Here is a 22,257-nt window from a genome sequence, read left to right on the forward strand (position 1 = left end):
ATGTTATTCTGTGTGTTTGTGGTGATATGCTGTGTGTTTGTGATGATATGCTATGTTTTTTCATAGTCTGCTGTGTGTTTGTCATGGTATGCTGTGTGTTTGTAATGGTACGATGTGTATTTGTCATTGTTTACTGTGTTTTCATTGAAATGATGTGCGTTTAAATCATATGATATGTGCTTATAATTGTGTGCTGTGAACTTGTCATAGTATGTTGTGTGTTTGTTCTGGTATGCTTTGTGTTTGTGATGATATGCGGTGTGTTTGTCAGGGTATGTTGTGTGTTTGTCATGGTATGTTGTGTGTTTGGGATGGTACACTACATGTTTTTGATGTTATGCTGTGTGTTTCATTGAAATGATCATGGTATAAATCATATGATATGTTCTTATAAAAGTATTATGTGTGCTTGCCATAGTCAGATGTGTGTTTGTCAATGGCATGCTGTGTGTTTTTGATTTAATGTTTTTGTGTTTTTCATGGTATGCCGTGTGTTTGTCAAGGTATGCCGTTTGTTTGTCAGAGTATGATGATTGTTTGATGTACTATCCTGCGGATCTAAACAACACGATGTCCTTTTCATTCGCTATGATGTAAGTTGGCGTTATTTTTATTCGGAACACTCGGTTCTTTTCACAGATTTAATGGTTACGTATTAAGTTTGTCCGTCCGTATTTTTGTCTGTCTGTGTGTCTTCCTATTTGTCTATTTGTATGTCTATCTGTTCATTTTTCCGTCCGTCCGTCGTTCCATCCGTATGACTGTATGTCTGTTTCCTGTCTGTCTGTCTGTCTGTCTGTCTGTCTGTCTGTCTGTCTGTGTCTGTCTGTCTCTCGATTCATCCGTCCGTCCGTATGTCCGTCCGTCCGACGTCCTTATTTCCGTCTTTCCTTACGTTCGCCTGTCTGATTGTCTGTGTGTTTTTCTGTATGTTTTGCCTGTCTCTCTGTCATTTCGTGGGCTTGAATTTCCAAATCCGGCGTGCCAATGTGCCTGAATTACCAAATCTCTCATGCCAACGTGCATGAAGTTCATTATCTGGCCTACAAATGTGTCTTAATTTCCAAAAATGGCGTGCAAATATGCATGAATTTCCAAATATGGCATTCAAATGTCCCTGAATTTCCAAATCTTGCGCGTCAATGTGCCTGAATGTCCAACTCTTGCGTGCCAATGTGTCTGAATTTCCAAATCTGGCGTGCCAATGTACCTTAATTTCCGCATCTGGCGTGCCAATGTGCCTGAATTTCCCAATCTGGCGTCCCAATGTGCCTGAATGTCCAAATCTGGTGTGCCAATGTACCATAATTTCCAAATCTGGCGTGCCAATGTACCTTAATTTTCGCATCTGGCGTCCCAATGTGCCTGAATTTCCAAATCTAGCGTGTAACTGTGCTTTGATTTCCAAATTCAGCGTGCTAATGTACTTTTATTTCCATATCTGGCGTGCCAAAGTTCCCGAATTTCCAAATCTGGCATGCAAATATGCCTGAATATCCTAATCGGGCTTGCCACTGTGTCTTAAAAGGGCCTTTTCACGTTTTGGTAAATTGGCAAAATTAAAAAATAATGTTTTAGATTCGCAATTTTCGTTGTAGTTATGATATTTGTGAGGAAACAGTCGTACTGAACATATGCCATGCTCTAAAATATGTTAGATTGTTAATGGATTAATAATCGCTTTATGAAATGTTGTATATGCCGCTTAATTTTTAATAAAATGTAAAAATATTTGAAGAACAATACGAACAAGAGAACAAGCACATGCGCATAGTAACAAATCTTTGCAACCAATCAGAAGGCCGATAATATCAGACATTTTTTTATGAAACAGATTACTACAGGGGGCTAAGTCTAGCCAGTATTTTGTCAAAACTTTGCCGATTTAAATGCCGTTTTTCTTGTTATGTCCAAGAATACATATAAAATATAGATTGACATAAAACACATCCGTGGTTTTGTATTTGTTCACTTCCATAATTCGTATGTATTCATTTAGAGGGCTTATACTACGGATAGCCGTGCTACATTCCGAAATAGACGCCATTAAATATGAAATAATTGCGGTTTAAAAAGATTAGGTTACATGTGTCCTTACTTCAATGACAGGTTAATTCATTTAAATGAGTCCTTGCCGAATCGTTCGATGAATGCATTAAAGGAAATGTCTCAGATTATATTAGACACTCCCAGTCTTAAAACGTCGTATGAAATATTGAAGAACATGACAAAATCAAGTGATAAAATAGTTAAGAGTGGCAAATATGCCATGTATTACGATGTATACCTAGACGGCATAATATTTCGTCTTTTGCGACGTGGACTCCTGTTTAAAAGGATGGGTGGTTATACAGAGGAGGAAAGACGGGTCTGTAGATTTCAATCGCACTTGGGCAGAGTGCAAAGCTGGCTTCGGTGACTTGAGTGATTATTTGGGTTGGGCAATTAGCATATCTACCAGCTGACTAAGAACAACCGAAAGAACTTAGGATTGATATGGAGACGTTCGATCGACGAAAGCTATATTTGCTGTATTCTGAGTGTAATATTTCATCAGAGTCAGAGAATTTTACGCTCCCTCTTGCCGGATACATTGGAAACGGTTAAGTGACTGATGAATGTTTAAGTCACTACGGTTTTCCATTTTTAACTTTCGATGCAGATTTTACCAGAATAAATGTTGCTGTGCATAAAATTTAAAAAAGGTTTGTAATACGGTGACTGTTAACTTTCAAATCTTAACGGTAAATACTACACAGAAAATGCACCAGGTTTTTAATTAATTCTGTGGTTCACGACCACAGAGTCTAACAGATCTGTAAAATTTGTGAAAATGAGCATACGCTATGAATTCAGTTTTAGAACTTGATACAACTTGATAAATCATGTCAATTAGAGCAAATAAACATTATCTCTCTATTGAGCTTGTTTGTTTATGTTGCGATGTATATTAAAACATTTAAATATATTTTTAATTTAAACACATTTAATGTATAAAAAAAAAAAGAATCACAAACCGGTGAAAAACCTTGTCGCTTATTGATTTTTTCATGTTTCATATTGTACTGTATTTAATTGACATAATGTACTTAATATTTTTGTGTGAAGCGTTTAAACTTCTTAATCATTTAAATTTGTTGTGCTATATCTAAATCCAGCCGTAGTAAATTTTGGTTTCTATTTGCTTCTTTTCCTCTTATATTAAGCAAATGTCTTAACTTGGGTGAACAACGTTGAAAATAAAGCTCAACTTGATCGTCATATGAGTCGCGTTCTGAGAAAAGTGTGCATAATGCACTTGCACTTGCGTAATGTGTCGTCCCAGATTAGCCTGTGCAGTCCGCACAGGCTAATCAGGGACAACACTTTCCGCTTTTATGGTATTTTTAGTTTCAGGGACGTCCATCCTTACCGAAAATCAAGTTTAGGCGGAAATCGTCGTCCCTGATTAGCCTGTGCGGACTGCACAGGCTAATTTGGGACGACACTTTACACGCGTGCATTTGTTCAATTTTCACAGAACAAGACACATATGTTGTTTTTTCTTGCCTTATAATTCAATCACACTGAACGTTAACTTAGTTTCATCTAGACGTGGTATTTATGTTCTCCGCACGCACGTTCGGTAAGACAGGCGGACGACTACAAGGGTGCCTCTTCAATACATGCCAAAATCTGTTAGACGGCCCCTTTAAACGTAACAGTAGCGAAAATAATTAATGTTTCAGATCTGACCAGAGTATGCTGTTGTTGCAGTGAGTCTGATATTTGACATATCAGCATTTAAATAAAATTTATGGATGTGTAAGTTCGAATCTAACATGTTGTTCTTCAGAGTTTATTTTCAGGTCCATGCGCGCCCCTTCACGGAGTCATTATGGATGGACCTGCAAAAATTCTAACAGGCAAAATAATGTGTCTTAATACTGAGTTATTGTAATCAGTCTATGTCCGGCGAATAATTTAATATTCTTAACATTTTTTAAGAATATCATATTCTTTAATTTTATAAAATGCAAATTAAATATAACAGCATCGCAAAAACAAATGATATACTAGTATATTATTTCCGTCGTAAAAAAGTTTATGTTAACCCATTTATGCCTAGCGTCTAGAAAAAAAGGCTTTGGCAAACAGCGTAGACCCAGATGAGACGCCGCATGATGCGGTGTCTCATCGGGGTTGCGCTGTTTGCTAAAAGGAATTTCTGTAAGAAATATTCTAAATATAAAAATAACTATGCTAGACATCCCTTATTTTGGAAATAAATTGGAACAATTTAGAAGGATGGGAGAGTCCACTATGCTAAAATGGGTTAACGTTATCGATGTCTATCCTACGCTGAGGCAAGGCGAAGCAATGGCCTCCACTTAAGTTTGAAAAGTGAACAAAAGTTGAGCAAATATATTGATTTCACATTATTTTCCCGCATGTATTCACTCAATCCGATTCTATCCGATGCATTTATTTTCTCCCGTCATTACCAAATGTTAACACTTGTTCATAAGACCAATAGTTTTCTCCAATGACCGAGATTGGAACAAAGCATGGAGTTAAACTTTTTAAAAGGTCTCGGCAAGGTAAATACACGTCCCTTTAATAAATAAACCATTGACGTTTTAATAATCCAGCCTAAATATTTTGAAAAGATGATTTATTATAGCCTACTTTAATGCATTGTCTTATGACAGCGAACGGTGGAAAATCGTTGAATTATTATATAAAGTACTTAATGTCTGTTGATTGAGTTATCCATTTTCGCTTATGTAAGATGAGTGAATAACGAATCGTCTGTGAAGAAAGTGCACTGATTATCATCACCAGTTGCACGGAAACGGAATTCCGTTATATGCAAAGCAAATGTATGTCGACCACGAATGGTGGTAATCGAACCGGAAGCATCACTCAACGTAAGTTAAACACACCGGAAGTCAATATCGATTGACACAGTGTACTTCTTTGATCTACTTTGTGTTTCAGAATACAAGCACATATTCGCTTTCTAATTAAACATTGAAAACTTCTTGTGCCTTGAATAATGTCAAAGACCTATAGATAACATGTTATCTATAGGTCTTTGATAATGTAAACATACCACTGCTCATGTGCTAGTATGCTTATTCTTAACCCTTTCAGTGCGGGAACCGAATTTGGAAGGCCTTTGTAAACAGTTTGGATCCAGATGAGACGCCACAGAACGTTTTTCAGTAAGCAATTTCAAGACTTTATTCCCTCCATTCCCTTTCCAGCGAACACAGCTGTTGGTCCTACCAACATGAGGACACCCGTAGAACGTATGCTAGCAGAATGCGCCGGATTTATCTCGGTTCTGTAGCGACTCTTTTTGTAATGGAGAGCCAAAATCCGATACGCGAGCCATGATATGCATTATGTTAGAGCCATCGCCTATGCATGAATCGACTTTAAGTCCATACTCGACAATACGATGATCATAACGCGATCGTACAATGATGACAGTACGATGACGATAACGAGGCAACACAAATGCACGATGGCTATTGCCCAAAAACACGACAGAGAGATGCCGATAACACAAAATACCGACAGTTCGATGACACAGATTCGATACTACGATAGTACGATGAAGATAACTCGGTATTAGTTCATGCTATTACCATCATGGTGTCGCGTTATCGTCATATGTCGAGTATTCGTCTTCATACTTTCGAGTATCAACTGAAAACTCGTTAGTCTTTCTGCGTGTATGTGTATTCTGACAAAAAGATCACGATGTCTTTATAATTTTTTACCCTTCAGAAAAAATGGACCTTTTCTCGGTCACGCGATTTTGTCAAGGGACAAAATATTGTTTTTGTAATTGATTAATTTAATCAAGGACCCACATAAAATATGTCATGTTCCTTGATTTAATTAACCAGTTAAAATTAAACTTTGCAGTTAAAACTGTCTTAGTAGTTTCATTCGCAGAGTTTGTTGCAAGTTAACGTTGGTAGATAAGCAACCTAAATACGCATACAAAGAAATGAGTGTTGCAACAAGTATAAATCTTGTACTGATTCGTCTTTGCATGTAACTGTACAAATATATATTTTGAATGAATATTCCTGAATTGAAGGCTTCAAATTCATGATCAGTGTCATTTGCTGATGACCTCGTCAATTCTCATTTACATTCATTGCGAATAAACATAGTATAAACATGTTCGTATAAGGTATCTGGTTACGGCTGTAAAACTTGACATCTTAAACATATAAGCCATAATTACTCATTTAACATTCAGAATAACACTTTCAGAAAAGCTCTACCGAAAATTGGAAATTAAAAAAAAATGAATGTTTAGTACAGGCTTTGAATCCACAGTACTAGTATTAACTGCGAATAAAGTACAGCAACCAATTATTTTACCTGTTTACTACATGCACATTGTATAGTACATTGAAATTGAATCAGTCGTGTGAAATTATTTACGTCATACGTATATCCGTATGACCGTCCTTCCGTATGTTCGATTTTCCGTCCGTCCGTTTGTACATTTGTCCTTGTGCCCGTCCGCCCGTTCGTGCGTCCGTGTGTCCACGTGTCCGAATATTGAACCGCCAGCCAGATGGTAAGACAAATAGACGGACGCAGGGAGGGACCAACAGACATGCAAACGGACAAACAGAAGAACAGACAGACGGTCATACGGACGGACGGAAATAAGGACACACGAAAACAATAATGAAGACTCGAAGCAATTATTTGTTATTCATTGTTTGTTTTTTTAATTCTGAGTGAATTAAGGTATTAATAACAGGAAATCAGGTAACTGTCCTATCGTTTTATTATAAATCAGACTTGAAATGAATAAAAGAACAGCTCGGCAAGCCTCGTCGTTATTTTATTCTTATTTTCAGCTGCTATATTATAAAACGATAGGACAGTAAGCTTTTCTTCTAAATATCGACCGCGTATGCGCAAGTTCGACGTTTGACGTCTCCGTCCAGGTTTCACAAAGCGGCAAATAGAAACAATCGTTCAATAAGCAGATAATTACTGCCCGATGGCATAATAGTGACCTATGTACCGAAGCAGAACGGCTTTCTCACTATTTTTCCATAGGGCCCATAGTGGGATTTCCTATTTCTCAATAATTATTGTGATCAATATACATACAATAAACAATTTCGTCGGTTTGCAAAATGGCGCGATACAGTAATTTTACGTAGGATATAAAAATGTCCTTACAACTTTTATATCTTTATTTTTTCTTCAGAATACCAGCATTGTCATGTTATCGGCTAAGAAACATTTATTGGGTATGAGCTTGCTTCTTAAGTTTGAATCAGTTTCTTGCGCTTGTTCGCACTATTTTTTTCCATGCTCATCCTAATAGATATCCCGCAAATGAGCTGTACCCTATACCAGTAATGAGACTGTTGTATGTATTGTCATTCCGAATCCAAACCTGTTCGCCTTTGTTCACCTGAATGATAACAGTTTGACTACCTTCGTCCCACATCTTTTCAGCCCCGTGAAGAATGGCGACTTTTTTATCGTTGTACCCTACTCCGTGCACAATTGCTGCGTCAAACGATTTTTCTTCGGGCCTGTGTAACACTGTTGCCGCAAACAGATAGAGGCCAGTGACGGGCGCTGTAAAGACTCCGGTCGATGGGTTATACGCCCCGCCTTTGTTTAGGACCACATTTCCGAACTTTATGTGATGACCTGGGCGAATACTCACTACGGGAAAATCCAGAATAGCAGTAAACGCCACAGTGGCACTGTTTCGACAATTTTCACCTGTAATGACACAGTAATCAACACCTGGGTTGTTGTATCTGTTATTGGTAGCAGAAAAACGATGGGTATAAAATAATATAAAACTATTGTCTAAAGGGCCATTGGATACGATCTGACATTCACTTACAGATAGACATACTAAACTATTTCATGCGATAAGAAAGTGGTCGACCAATTCCGGTGAACGTCATATTATCAAAAGACTGGTTAAGAGTGCAAGGATAAATGTTCGTCTTTTAATGTGTTTATCTTTTATATTCAGTATTGGTTTCACAAATTAATAAGCCAAAAGAGGAAATTCCAATAAATGATGTGTGTTGTTCCATTTGCAAGATTGATATAACATGATTATGCAACATAACCCTAGTTGACAAGTAACCATTGACGATGATGTAATTATGTCACATTCTACCTGTAAATATAACAGTCAACCGGCCAACTAGTGAAAACCTGTGTTATGTTCTATGGTTTACCACGTCTAATCAATATAATGTTAGCGGAATATACATGGACTAGTTTACTTTCGTATAACGCACATATCTTTCGTTAAAAGGATGAAATTCGCTGTTATTTATAAATGATGTCATGAACGTGACGTCAATTAAAGCGTTTATCGTTTTTTTAAGTTATTTTTGTTTGTGTAATAAACAGGATTAAACCCAATCTAATTTAAGGAACAAATAATACTAAGAAAAAACGACATTATAAAATGTTCGTAAAACAATTTTGTATGGCGACCATTGTCTGAACCAAAGAATTGTGTTTATTAATTTTATAAATTGTATTATTACAGATTATTCACCGGGCGAGCTGGATCGAGAGCTCATGTAAGCCCGTCTAAGCATTATCGTCCTAGGAATTTAAGTTTCATAGAATATGTTTCGACACGGCGCCGATATGACCTCCTGCCAGTATATAACATATGGAGTTCAAAAGGTATCAGCCGACATGAACGTTTAATTGATCGACAGACTGACTGACAGTCGAAAATTCCATGAACATACAATTTAAATTGTGACTTCCAATTGGAGCTTACTGAATAACATCCGTTCTAATATTTCTTGTTTAAACAAAGTGCGTGCCGTTATTCAACTGATTAACCCTTTGCATGCTGGGAAATTTGTCGTCTGCTAAAATGTCGTCTGCTGAATTTCTAAAACTAGCATTTTCTTCGATTTTTTAAAAGAATACTATCAGAATAGCAAACAGTTTGGATCCAGCTGAGACGCCACGTTCTGTGGCGTCTCATCTGGATCCAAACTGTTTGCAAAGGCCTTCAAAATTCGGTTCCCGCACTGAAAGAGTTAAACATCGTTTTTATAGGCTAACTAAGAACTCATGTAAAGCGTACGGACAACGGAATATACAGAAACGGACTCTCAATAAATACGACTTTATTAAATAAATTAAAACTCATATCAAACTGGAATAACCAGGGCGCATATTCACCAACCTATTCTTTCATTTTGGAATAAAGAATAGAGTCAAACCCATGATAACATGTTTCCTGTGCGAATATATAAATACATAGGATATTTATTGTGTTAATGTCGTCAATGATTTGACAATCAATAATGATATTGTTGGACGTTCTAAATATTCTTTCATTTTGAACTGTACTATTATAACAAAACGGTTTCAAAAATATTCGTTCATTTTTAGACTCAAGTATAAGAAAGCGTTGGTGAATAACGGCTCTGATCATACGCGCCTTGAACCCTTAAGCAACCCTTGCGAAACAAGCCTAACCATCGGATATTTCCGATCAAACCTCGGATATTTCCGATCAAACCTCGGATATTTCCGATCAAACCTCGGATATTTCCGATCAAAATGGCTAAGGATCAGAACAATTTGCCAAACTGGCCGTCTTTGGATCCTCTGAAAATCAATATGTACAAATAAAAATTGTGGTTTTACATGAAAACGGATTTATGTACTTGTTAGAAAATATATTATCATACTATGATCGACGAAACTATATTCCTGTCAGAAATATATATTATTCTACCATGTTCGAATATCGCACATAAGAATGAACAAGCATGATTTTTAACGAACCAGTCGAGCGCACTTCCTATCGAATAATGACGTTATGAGTTGTTTTTTATTGGTCAATATAATATCATGGCGTGAAAAAGCTTCCAGCTTTTTAACATATTAAACGTTAACGCTTGAAGGCAACCTTCAACCTTCTTCCTTTAATTGACAGTGTCAACATCTTAAGAGCTTATGAGAAAGTTGCAATTTCAAATGCTTTTGAGGTCCTGTAAATTTAACTGGTAGAGGACCTCATATTCTGAGGATTGTTTGTCTTTCATATGTGTTTCCCTATATACATGCTGTTTAAAGTTTCATTGGTTTTGATACATATATCCCCGAGTTCTCGCGCGGAAACAACATACCGGACGTACAGACATACATATGAAAATGAAGGTCAGAAAGTCATGTGGAAGAAAATATCTAGAGTCTAATAGATACAGATTATATATATATCAGCGATTTTTTCCTTCTTTATAAAGTACCGGTAAACGGCACTTTCCCAATTACGAAAAAACTACAAATTTCCCACAAAAATGCAACATTTTGTTAGTTTCCCTGTGCAGCTCTATGGTTTGAACCTAGGTAAATATAATATTGATAGCTTGAAAACACTTAGTAATCAATTTCAAAGTATTTGGGAGCATAAAATCAAATACACCAATTTCCCAATTTGAGGGTTTCACGACTCGATTTTTCCCAATTTGAGGGTTTTCACTCAATTTTTGCCAATTGTACCTGTACGGGTACTTTTCCCAATTGGACAAAAAAAATCGCTGTATATATATATATATATATATATATATATATATATATATATATATATATATATATATATATATAGCCGGGGAAATGCGTTCGACATCAAAAACAAAACGCGGCGGTTGAATTAGTCTAAGGTCAGACAAAGGTATGGCCCCTCCATCCCTACTTTGTGGGGCATAACACATTAAATCTACAAAGTCAACCACACATGTCATAAAAACGCGAGAACTGAGTACTCACAAGATCCATCTTTCTTTTTCAAGGCATTCACCTCTGCCTCGAGAGTCTGGAGGGTTACCAGCGGGTTCGATAGGCTCTGCAAAAAGTTGCGAAAAGTATTGAGTATTCAATATACCCTTTTGAGCTTTGAGGGACAATTACCTTATTAACGTCTATTTTTGGGCGTCTTTTAATTTTAAATTAAATATTAATTTGTTACATTACAATGTGAATGTGAGTGTGGATACATGTGCTAACGCATGCACGTGAGTGTTTTAATGGCCATTGGTATATTGTTAAATGTTAATGATATACGTGAATGAATATGTTAACCATATGACTACAATGTAAAAAAGATAACAATTTTGTTTAAAGGCGTTTATCTGAATGTGTGATCTTCTTAAGATAAAGAGATTATTACTATAAGAATGATTATTTACGTAAATATTTATGACCGTAGTACTTTGAGCTAATTAGACAATTTCTTCATGTTTAAGTTTTGTAACGCGTGGAATGTAACGAGTTTGCCTTTCATTCGTCAACAGGCAAATGACATCATACATTGGCGCGAACGTCAAAAATATATGATATTCTATGAAAACCGAATGTTTTAGTCCGCTGTGACCTTCAGAGAGATATCAATCAGCAACAGATTTTAAACATGCGCTTAACTATGTTAAAAAGATAAGAGCCTTTACTGACATATTACAGTCTCACAAAAGTCTTATATATTTTGTAATGAATAAACAATTTGTTGTTATTTTGACGCTTGTGTATTTATGAATGCTTCATTGTTAGTTTTTCGGCGTTAGCTGTATAAGCCAGCTTTTCACCTTACCTGACCTTTGTAAGTGTCCAATAAAATTCAAATAAAATTTCCCGCGGCCAGATACGAATGAATACACTTCATTTATTCAATTGGCTGAATTGAAAATACCACCAGAACATTGGAAACATGGACGCGTCTTTGAAACACTGTTTTAATGCATGAAACAATTGTATCTCTAATAAAAAGGCTTGAAAGATAGAACAGTTTTACGCTCAACTCTCGACATCAACGCAGTTTGCGCGTGCACCTTTTATTTTCAGAGGATTGCTAGCGCCAGTATCAGGGTCAAATCGCGGTCAGTGAGATAATCGTTATCGCGTGAACTAGGTGAAGTGTTTGGGTTAACTAAAAGACTTGTGGTCAGCAGCAACAAAACACTTTCTCGGGTTAACCTTTTCAAAGGGTCAATCTCAGTTTGTTATCGCATTAACAGCTACATACCATTATTGTATTGCTGATAAGCACTGAAGTCGATCTGACTCAAGAATCTGGCATATACCCTGGACTGTGGAATTTTATTTAGACCAGAAATATCATATACTTATGGTATGTCAATACTAGATTCTTAATTTGTTTTCAACAATATCATGATAAATAATATTTTGATTTATTTAACAAGAATTATTCCACCATATTGACTAATGTATTAAGCATGAGCGCGATGGTTCTCGATATTGTTAATAATCGACAAACCACTAAAACAGGTTTGTTCGAAGAACGCGGGTATGAATATTTAAAATATGTATGGAAACTTCGCATGTGGCCGGTTGACTTAATGTTTTAATTTCACTTGCATTCTTCTTTTGGTTTTGTGTTTTGTATCTATAGGTTTATGACCAGCAATATTTAATAATGTAAAATAAGCCGCCGCGAAAACTCCTCGTAACATCCCGTACTGCATGTGATGCAGCTAAGAACTGCACATAAAAAGACATTCGCTATATTTGATCTGATTCAATGAACTCTACTTTTCACCAAATCCAACCACAATCAACGCCGTATATCTTTTTTTAAAGATATTTCTTGTTTATAATGAGCTGTATTTGCTTAAGGTAGTGCACCTCTAATGGGCACATATCCAAATATAATCTAATTAATTATTTTCTTAATCAGCATCATTTCACTGAACTACATGCAAATTTGTAGGTAGGCTTTCCATGCTTTTAAAAAAAAATATACCGATTTTTTCAAAACCACCCCCACGCTCGGCTTTTGTCCAGTTTATTTTCACCCCTGGGGTATATAAAAGTTCCATAATTCATTCAAATTTCCAAATATGGGCATGCAGTTGGTGTGTACAGATGCTGTAAAGGTGTTTAAAGTTTAAACAAGATGAAATAAGTATTCTTTTACAGACATTTATTTTTTACAAATTTTTATCTATGGAAGAGCACCATGAAATGTAAGTGATTTCAGCCAAGTAAAAATTGGGTCGGTTAAAAACAAAGTGTCATAAAATTCAAAATAGTATCATTTAAGTCATATTTTAAACTTAGTTTTTATAGAAACACTATATACAGCAAAAATACCAAGAACTAGACAGATTTACCGTTTACTTTTTGAAATAAAAATAAAAATGCAACATGCATGGTTCGTATTTTCAACAGTAAATCACCCAATTTCGCCATAACGTTGTTGCAATTTTAATAATTGAAAAATGTGCATAAAAATTGCAACATATTTAACAATAAATATAGCTTATATGCCATATTAAATCAAATTACGTTAGAAAATAAATAAAACGCGTCGCAAAAAAGTATACGTCGTCGGCAGGATTCGAACCTGCGCGGGAATATCCCAAAAGATTTCTAGTCTATCGCCTTAACCACTAGGCTACGGCACCTAATAGTAGGCTCTTCAACCTTCGAAGAAATCGCGGGAAATCATTAGAGGTGCACTACCTTAAGTCGCAAATAACTAGGTATCTAGATATAACAGTTGTTATTCGGAACTCTCCAGTCTGGGGTTTTCCGATATTTGAGCACGCGCGGTAGGTACAAACAAAAGCTGACTAGCATATTTTAAAAGAGAGTGAATCAATAATTTATCTTATCGCTGAATAGTGAACAACACTCCTTTCTGCTCAAACGTTCGTTATAGTTGATAAAAATACCATGACAATTGATTTAATCATTTTTCTATAGATGAACTAATCACGATCGTGTTTAATTTGTAAGAATACTATGTAACACGAAATAATGCTTCATGTACATGTAAACAGCTTCGGTCACGTAACTATGTCATTGCATATACTGTGCGTAGGCCTGGGCATACATTTTTAATGGAAGTTTGTCAACGAAATTACCAAGACATTGACTCCATCGTTAATATATTATGCTGTTCAAATATATTTAAAATCATACAGACAAGTACAAAACAACAAAAACCTTACTATCCTCAGTCCATTCGTAGTACTATAACTAATATATCGTTCCATATCAATCGGATATTTATATGTCTATTGATACAGCTAAATTGTGATGATTTTCTTAAATCTAATCTGAAAAGTAAAGAAAATTATTCGCTAAAAACTAAGACCTTAAGATCTGACGGCACATCACTAACGAGCTTAAACAAACATTACTTTTATTTGCTATATCTATAAAGCATGCCGAAAAAAACAAGAATATGAATAATGTTTTTCAGAAAAAATATCGCATATGTCGAGCCGTTCATGTGTATAGGTTCCTTCATACAGCTGACAAAGTCTGTTTTTCATGTCTTTTAAGAATGTAAGCTACTGGACCCATTCGTTTAGGCGGCTATACATATGAACGGTGGATTTAGACATTAATCCTGTATTAAACGCTTGACATACATGTATATCAGTATTAGATTTGTTTATATGTGTAATAATTAATAATAATAGTAATAGTAATAACAATAAAAGACTTGAATTTTGACATTTTCTAAAAGACACACTACTGTCGTTTAAATACTGATTACCCACTACAGTCACTACTGAATGGTGAGCAAAGCGGAAATCGACGTTACTGGTCATTACTGTATTAATGCCAATGTTTGAACCTCCCGCGCTCGCTCAGAGATCGAAAAATACACAGCGCGCTAGTTCCGAATTAAATCTATTACAGCTTATATCCATTGTTTATAATTCACGTCCTACCTTACTGTCAGCCAGCTCGTCATAATCGGACTCAGCGATTTTTTTCCTCCTTTATAAAGTGCCGGTAAACGGCACTTTCCCAATTACAAAGAAACTACAAATGTCCCAATTGCTGTCCAAACAATTCCCAATTTAAGGGAAAAAAAACTTTTTTTTTGGGGGGGGGGGGGAAATGCAACATTTTGTTAGTTTCCCTATGCAGCTCTATGGTTTGAACCGAGGTAAATATAATATTGACAGCTTGAAAACACTTAGTTATCAATTTTTAAGTATTTGGGAGCATAAAATCAAATACACCAATTTCCCAATTTGAAGGTTTCATGACTCGATTTTTCCCAATTTTCAGGCTTTCACGATTCAATTTTTCCCAATCGGACCGGTACTGGTACTTTTCCCAATTGGACAAAAAAAAATCGCTGGGACTCATCAAGTTGTCCAGTCGCAGGTTTTACCGTCGCAGGTTGTACTATCGCAGGTTTTCCCATCGAAGGTTGTCCCATCGCAGGTTGTCCCATCGCACGTTTTTCCATCGCAGGTCGTCCCATCACGGCGAGTACATGCAGACACAGTGTCATACAGACCAGCGTATTCATGGCGAATCAGAGAATTGCTTCTTGTTTGAAAAGAAAACATGGCAAATTAGAAAAACATAAATGTGCTTTATTATTGAGTAATAGCGTACTATTGAGGGGAAGGGTAAATTCATGTATTATGAACGGCTTCGTAAGGGTTAACACGACTTTTCGAAGTGGTACATTTTCAATCTTAACCCCAGAAATATACAAGTATCTAAGACCGGAGCCTTTCAGCACCAATTTTCCAAGCAGTCGTTTGTAAGCCTAACTCAAATTAAAAACGTGTTTGTATGCCATTCGCTCAGGAATAATTTTAAAAAATAATGAAAGAGTTACAATAGATAAAACACTGGTTTGATAAAAAAAAGTTGCACAGGCCTCTGAAGCTTTTGCATAAGGGACCAGTCAGAGCATGTTCTCCACTCAATAACTTGAGTTAACATGGAATTACCGTGTACCACTTTAATTCAGAGAGAATAGATAGCTTACAAACTTTCATTTGAAATGCACACACATGTAAAGTATAGTAAAATGATAAAGTAACATAATGACAACCTGGTTTCAAACATTTATTAATTTATTTATTGCACATAATTTTTCAAACTGATAATTGGCTTGCATTTTCCAACAAGATATTATTTCTATTTTTTAAGTAAACGAGCTTGCAAGATTGTTGTATCTACCCATCTTATGGTAATAAATAAAAAAAAGAGCCAGTTTCTACCCCCCCCCCCCCCAGGGGTGGCGAAATCAAATGTCCGAGTTGCCCGAGTCGTACATTTGCTTATCTGGGCAACTGAATGTTTTCAAGTAAGTTGTCCGTGGACAACAAGTTTTTTAAAAGTCGGGTCCAGGTATACACAAAAATACATTGTTTTAAAGCCGTAATTAAGTTTTACAAAACCGGATGTTGACACGCGATAACATTGTCAGTGCTATTTGCGGAGCAATCAAGCTAACATACGGGCACTCTCCTGCGCAGTGATCCCCCTTATTCTATAAGAGACCGGGAGCATGCCGCATTTTCGACATTCGGCCCGACTGTTAGACAGTGTACAGACTGGTTTCTTTATTTTTACAATCAGACGAAAATAAAAAGTATCAAACTAAGATAAAGAAAACACGGTCTACCTAGTTATTTAAGACGACTTTAATGGTAAAAATGGAACATATAGGTTTTTTTAAAATCTTCAACAACGGAGCAGAAACCCGAAGCTTTGAGCAGTCCACCTCCCAAAAAAACTAAGAAAGATTATGATAAAAAAATATGATCTAAGTAAACGCACCGAAACTTTTCAAGAAACTTGGCTCACAGATTTTCAATTGTTACCAGTTGATGATAATCAAATTGCTACCAGTAGCGGTGCACAGCCTCAGTTTTATGAGGTCCACATATTGGACTAGTTTAGTTTGTTAAGATTACGATGTACTTATGTTCAACACATGTTTTAATAACACTAGCTTTGCAAGATTAAACGTTTTAGAAAGTGTTTATATTGTTTATAATATGCTGCTATAATGAATATACCATTGAAATACAAATATAAACAAAAACAAGCAAATCATACTCATTTTGATATATTCCACATTATGTTAAATTAATCAAAATATGCGTGTAAAATTTATATAAACACTAACGGACAAGTGTAGTTCAGCAACGGACAATCTAAATTTCCTAAATGGTTGTCCGTGGACAAGTATAGTTTTTTGAGATTTCGCCACCCCTGGGCCCCCCCTCGAGGAATCTAACATGTGAATGTTAAAACATACAAAAAATGCTCAAAAAGTGAGTGTTATATATATATATATATAAGGAACTTTAAATGCTTAAACATGCTTCACGAGAATTAACGCACTGTATGGGTAGTTACGCTGATATAATGATTGTTCCGAGACAATCAAAGCCATGAGCTCTCCAATTTAAATTGGAAAAAAACTGTACGGCATTAATTGTGTCTTGTTCTGAGAAAACTGGGCTTAATTCATGTGCGTAAAGTGTCGTCCCAGATTAGCCTGTGCAGTCCGCACAGGCTAATCAGGGACGACACTTTCCGCTTTTATGGTATTTTTAGTTTCAAGGAAGTCCCTCCTTACCGACAATCAAGTTTAGGCGGAAAGTGTCGTCCCAGACCTGATTAGCCTGTGCGGACTGCACAGGCTTATCTGGGACGACATTTTACGGACACTTTACGCACATGTATTATGCCCAGTTTTATCAGGACACTTTACGCACATGTATTATGCCCAGTTTTATCAGAACAAGACACAATTTATACTCAATGGTTGGTTAGTAGGTAAGGTCAATTTGTTTGAAAATTATCCATTTCTGGTGCTTTTAAAATCTAATTAGAACAAATCAGCTGTTTGGCATTTAGCAAAAACAGTGCAATACATCTGCGAGGCTATTAAAACTACAATTATTTATCACATGGCATGTATCTTATATCCTGATAATGTTTTATAATAATTGCAACTCAATAACGCTTAAAACCACTAACAAGGGAAACAATCATTTGAGCTCACCCTAGTGCCCAAAACTTTGGTAAGCAGTGTAACCACTATCAAAATCGGCGGCACATTTGAAATCGCGGTCTTAATAGTGACGTTATCGCTGTGATCATCAAATCATATCGTGTAATATAATACTCCGTACGGTACATCATATCAATCGTGTTCTGACATCGTGAAAATGTTTTGAACGGTTAAAAAATCTACGATTACCGGTAACCTGATAAACTGTTATAATTGTTTTAATATGCGTTATCGCATGAACGTGTATCGTATCGTAACTAAGCACACGTAACTTTACAAGAATGAAGGGTTTCGCGGGATGGAATGAGTGGGGAAATCAAATTAATTTAAAAACCGATTATTCTGTGCATTTGGTGGTGGTTGGGCTGGGCCATAGTTCCTGCCACGGAGCGTATATAGAGTCCGTGGTTCCTGCAGGGATTTAAATATGCTTTTCACTATTTAACGTGTGTTATTTAAACGTGTTTTTTTTTTTTAAAAAGGTTGTTTAATGTTGTTTGACTGGAACATACAACAAATAAATACATAAATTTGAACTATGAGTTGCTTCTAAGTTTATGCAATAGCGAACAACTGCAATGCCTAAAGTGCTTTGATTTAGAGGAATGTGAAGCTTAAACGCGAAACAGCGCGTGCGTGCTTGCTGACATTACGTCACTGGATTGCATCATTGTTTTCAAGAACGCATGTTCAACGCAGTTCCAGTTAAATATGAGTGAATGTGTGTTTAGCACTTATCATTTGGATGGATTATTAAAATAACATTTGAATAAAAGTGTTGGAATATATGGTTCGAATACAACCAAGATTGCATTGTAAGTTTCTTAAATAATGCAGAATGTAGTTGTACTCTAGTCTCGAATAAACGCGATGTTTTTAATGCAGTGTTGTTTTTAACAACCATTGAATGGACGGATCGACAAATAGGGTGACTATAAAAAGTGTTACTTCTCTTTATTGCGGTTCGTTATTCTTTAACTTTTTATTGGAAATTGACGTTGAATTTTAATGGTAATTTCTTTGATGAATAGAACGTTCTTTTGTTAGTTAATCAAAGAATGTATATTCACAAAGAATTGCCTGCTTACATCAACTGTTCTTCAATGGAAAAGTCAGATCTCGATGGAAGAAAACAAAACTAGACGACAATAAACATGTTGACTTAAATCCATACAACAACTTTGGTGAGTAGAACAAGAACCGATAGAGGTTTGACTTCTATAAATCATATGCAAGTAAACAAATACATATGTTAATAGAAATTGCATGGTCCTGTTTTCAAAACACTATGATCGCTTATTTTATTACATGAAATAATAAGTATGCGGGAGACTATGTTCATGTTAGAGTAAAAAGATAGTTAAATATGAATCAATGTTACGAAGAGGCAATACATATCATTTCTAAAACTCTAAATGTTACCTTAACTTTCTTACATTACTTGATATATTTTACACATGTTTCTAAAGTAAAAGAAAGGCCCTACATACCAACTGTGGAATGTCTCAAAAGACTTCTTCACACATGTAGACGGAATAATCATATAAACAAGTGATAAAGGATATGACGTTTTATATTACGTAGAGAATATTTGCACGCGCTAGGTTTAGTACATTTTGGTGCCAAAAAAAATGCAGATTGGTTACCTCCCCTTATCTATCGCTACTCTCTCTATATATTATAGTCAACGGTTATATTCAACGGGGAACCAGGGAACCAGTTAAAATACTGAGCAGTAGGTCAAAAGAAAACATTGTTCAAATACCTGTTTCCTCATTGTACCTGTTTCCTCATTGTGTACACACCGGTCTTACTGACAATAACGTAGTGACGTCACCATCTATGTATAGAATGCCTGTTAGTTAAATATATCGATTAATTTATTTGAGATATTTTGCGCTACGTAAATAAATTAGCCGACAATGATGAATCGTGCTTAACTGAGTGTTAGATCTACCACAATTTATAAAAAAAAACTTAATAATGGTCAAGATCGAGTAAAAACTGTTATCAATATTTTTCATTATTTCTATATTAGGACACAACAAAACGAGTATTACCATAATTTACAATACCTAAAGATTTCATATTAAAAGATAAAATAAAAGCAAGCAACATAGATCTATTTTTGTTGCTTCATCTGTGAAGTGTCTTACGACAAATTTAACAAAATTGTGTTAGTTTATTGAAGTAAACAATACACTGATCATTAATTGCCCTGTTTGGGCAAAGCCCGCATCTGATTTGTTAGACTCTTTCTTATTTCAGTATGTCAAGGGAGTCTACCCCTACAGAACTTAATTATAATATCAGGATTTTGTATGGCTTTATTCGAGCATTAATATTTAAGTTTACAGCGTTTTTTCCTACAAAATATCACATTAGCTTGATATGTGCATTTTATGAGGGAAGTTACACAATGTCTTGTTAGTTTAAACATATTTATTTCAAGCAATACAATTTGTTATTACATAGCATTACATGTAACATTTATACAATGAACATGTTTGAATAGGATTAGAACGAAAGACAATGTCTTATATAGTTCTTCTCCCTATACAAATACAATTACATGTTTTCAGGCGAACATGATCGGATTTTGATCATTAAACAATAATAACAGTTAAAGAAAGAGACAAACTCCGTGTATAGTGTTTGAATTGTAAAAATTAAATTTTAAGTTGACATATGGAGGTGAAGGAAAGTGTGGTAGGGTTCTGGGAAGAAGATAAAGGTAGTTTTGAAATATTAGATAAGGGAAAAGAAGAGAAAAGGGTTGTGAGTCGTTCTATAGCTTATTACGAATAAAATCGCTTACTATTAACTATAAATTTGTGAACAGCATCAGCTATTCTAATATTGGTAAGGTAGTCACGCGTGTTGTCTCCAAATAGAATTGTTTCAATGCAGGGGACGGAATAAACGGATATTGTGTTAAGAAGTTCGCCGCGGGCATGTGCATACTGAGTACATTCGAGAAAATAATGTGACGTCGTTTCCTGAAGTCCGCATACACATAATGGGGATGTAACAATATTACGTCTAAAAAGATGGTCATTTAAGGCGCTACACTTTGTACGTAAACGCGTGTGTAATATTTGAGAGCGTCTTTCACCGTACGAGAATATGGGATTTTGAATCGGTCGATCAATGTTAATACGCCTTTTGAAGGATTGGATAGATTCAGCGATTTGGGCGTCATCTGGAAGATTATTCCATTCGGATACAGTGGACGGTAAAAAGGAATTTAAATACAGTGACGTACGCGCTTGAATTGATTGGAGATGTGACGCATTTCTTAATGAGTAATTGCTACGCGACCCAACTGTTGCGGGAACAAGGGACTGTAAGTAGTTCGGAGAATTGTTTGATTTCATTTTAAACATTAATATTAGTTTATGTTTACGTCTTCGTTGACTAAGAGTTTCCCATCCTAATTCATTATAAAGTTCTTCAAATGAGACTAGACGCGTGCATCCGGCTGTTATTCGCGCGGCTTCAGTTTGTATTTTCTCTAGTTCATCTTTTTCGTATTGCGTACAATTGTCAAATACAGCGTCTGAGTACTCAATGATTGGTCTAATAAACGAAAAATATATTTTCTCGAGAGTTTTTCTATCAAGAATTGTTTTTAATCTACGCATTATATGAACTCGTGACCATGCCTTTTCCTTTATGAAGGATATATGCGCATGCCATGTACAGTCATTTGACATAAAAACACCTAAATGTTTATGGATATCAACAATTGGAATATTAATGTTCTGCATAGTCAATGGTGGATGATTTGGTTTATTTATTTTGCGAGAAATAATCATTGATTCGGATTTTGAAGGGTTAAAACAAACCATCCATTTGTTAGCCCAGCTAGAAATTTTGTCGATATCTGATTGCAGTACGGCTGCAGTTTCGTTAGGCGAATTAACGACCATGAAAAGACTGGTGTCATCAGCAAACAAATGTATGTGTGCATTTATGTCAGTAATTATGTCATTTATATATACTAAAAACATAAGTGGTCCTAGAATAGAACCTTGAGGGACTCCGGCGAGAATTTCAATAGGGGTTCATCCGGACGAACCCGGTAAGATTACTGTTTGTTTACGATCAGAAAGATAGTTAGACAAAAACGATAATAGTTTTTCTCGAATGCCTGCTTGTTTCAATTTACATTAAAGACCTTTGTGCCATACTTTATCAAAAGCTTTACTTATATCGAAGAATACAACCCTGACCTCAAGGCCATTATCTAGTGCTTTGCAAAATGTGTTGTAAATATATGTCAGCTGATTGACAGTGGAGTCACCAGGCAAAAAGCCAGATTGAGTGGGTGCAAAAAATGAATTTGCACGAAGAAAATTAAAAATGTGTTTATGCAGTATTCTTTCAAAGACCTTCTCGGTTGT

The 22,257-nt window shown here is 35.7% G+C and overlaps 1 protein-coding gene across 4 annotated transcripts; it reads right to left on the reverse strand.

Annotated features, from left to right (window-relative positions):
- Window positions 1–7,209: 7,209 nt before the first annotated feature.
- On the reverse strand, window positions 7,210–19,474 carry LOC127849347 (complement C1q-like protein 2). Of its 4 annotated transcripts, none has more exons than XM_052382081.1 (4): window positions 19,342–19,474; window positions 15,197–15,354; window positions 10,813–10,888; window positions 7,210–7,767 (listed from the first exon to the last, which is right to left on the reverse strand). In XM_052382081.1, exons 2-4 carry the CDS (start codon window positions 15,335–15,337, stop codon window positions 7,346–7,348), a joined length of 639 nt encoding a protein of 212 aa, XP_052238041.1. In that variant the 5' UTR covers window positions 15,338–15,354; window positions 19,342–19,474; the 3' UTR covers window positions 7,210–7,345. The 4 variants fall into 4 exon arrangements, with proteins under 4 accessions (XP_052238041.1, XP_052238040.1, XP_052238042.1 ...); XM_052382080.1 differs by having other exon boundaries at window positions 15,197–15,357; window positions 19,342–19,471; XM_052382082.1 differs by lacking the exon at window positions 19,342–19,474 and adding an exon at window positions 19,274–19,295.
- Between the last annotated feature and the right edge of the window lie 2,783 nt (window positions 19,475–22,257).

Source organism: Dreissena polymorpha, chromosome 10 (assembly GCF_020536995.1).
Source record: "Dreissena polymorpha isolate Duluth1 chromosome 10, UMN_Dpol_1.0, whole genome shotgun sequence".
NCBI classification, from domain to species: domain Eukaryota; kingdom Metazoa; phylum Mollusca; class Bivalvia; order Myida; family Dreissenidae; genus Dreissena; species Dreissena polymorpha.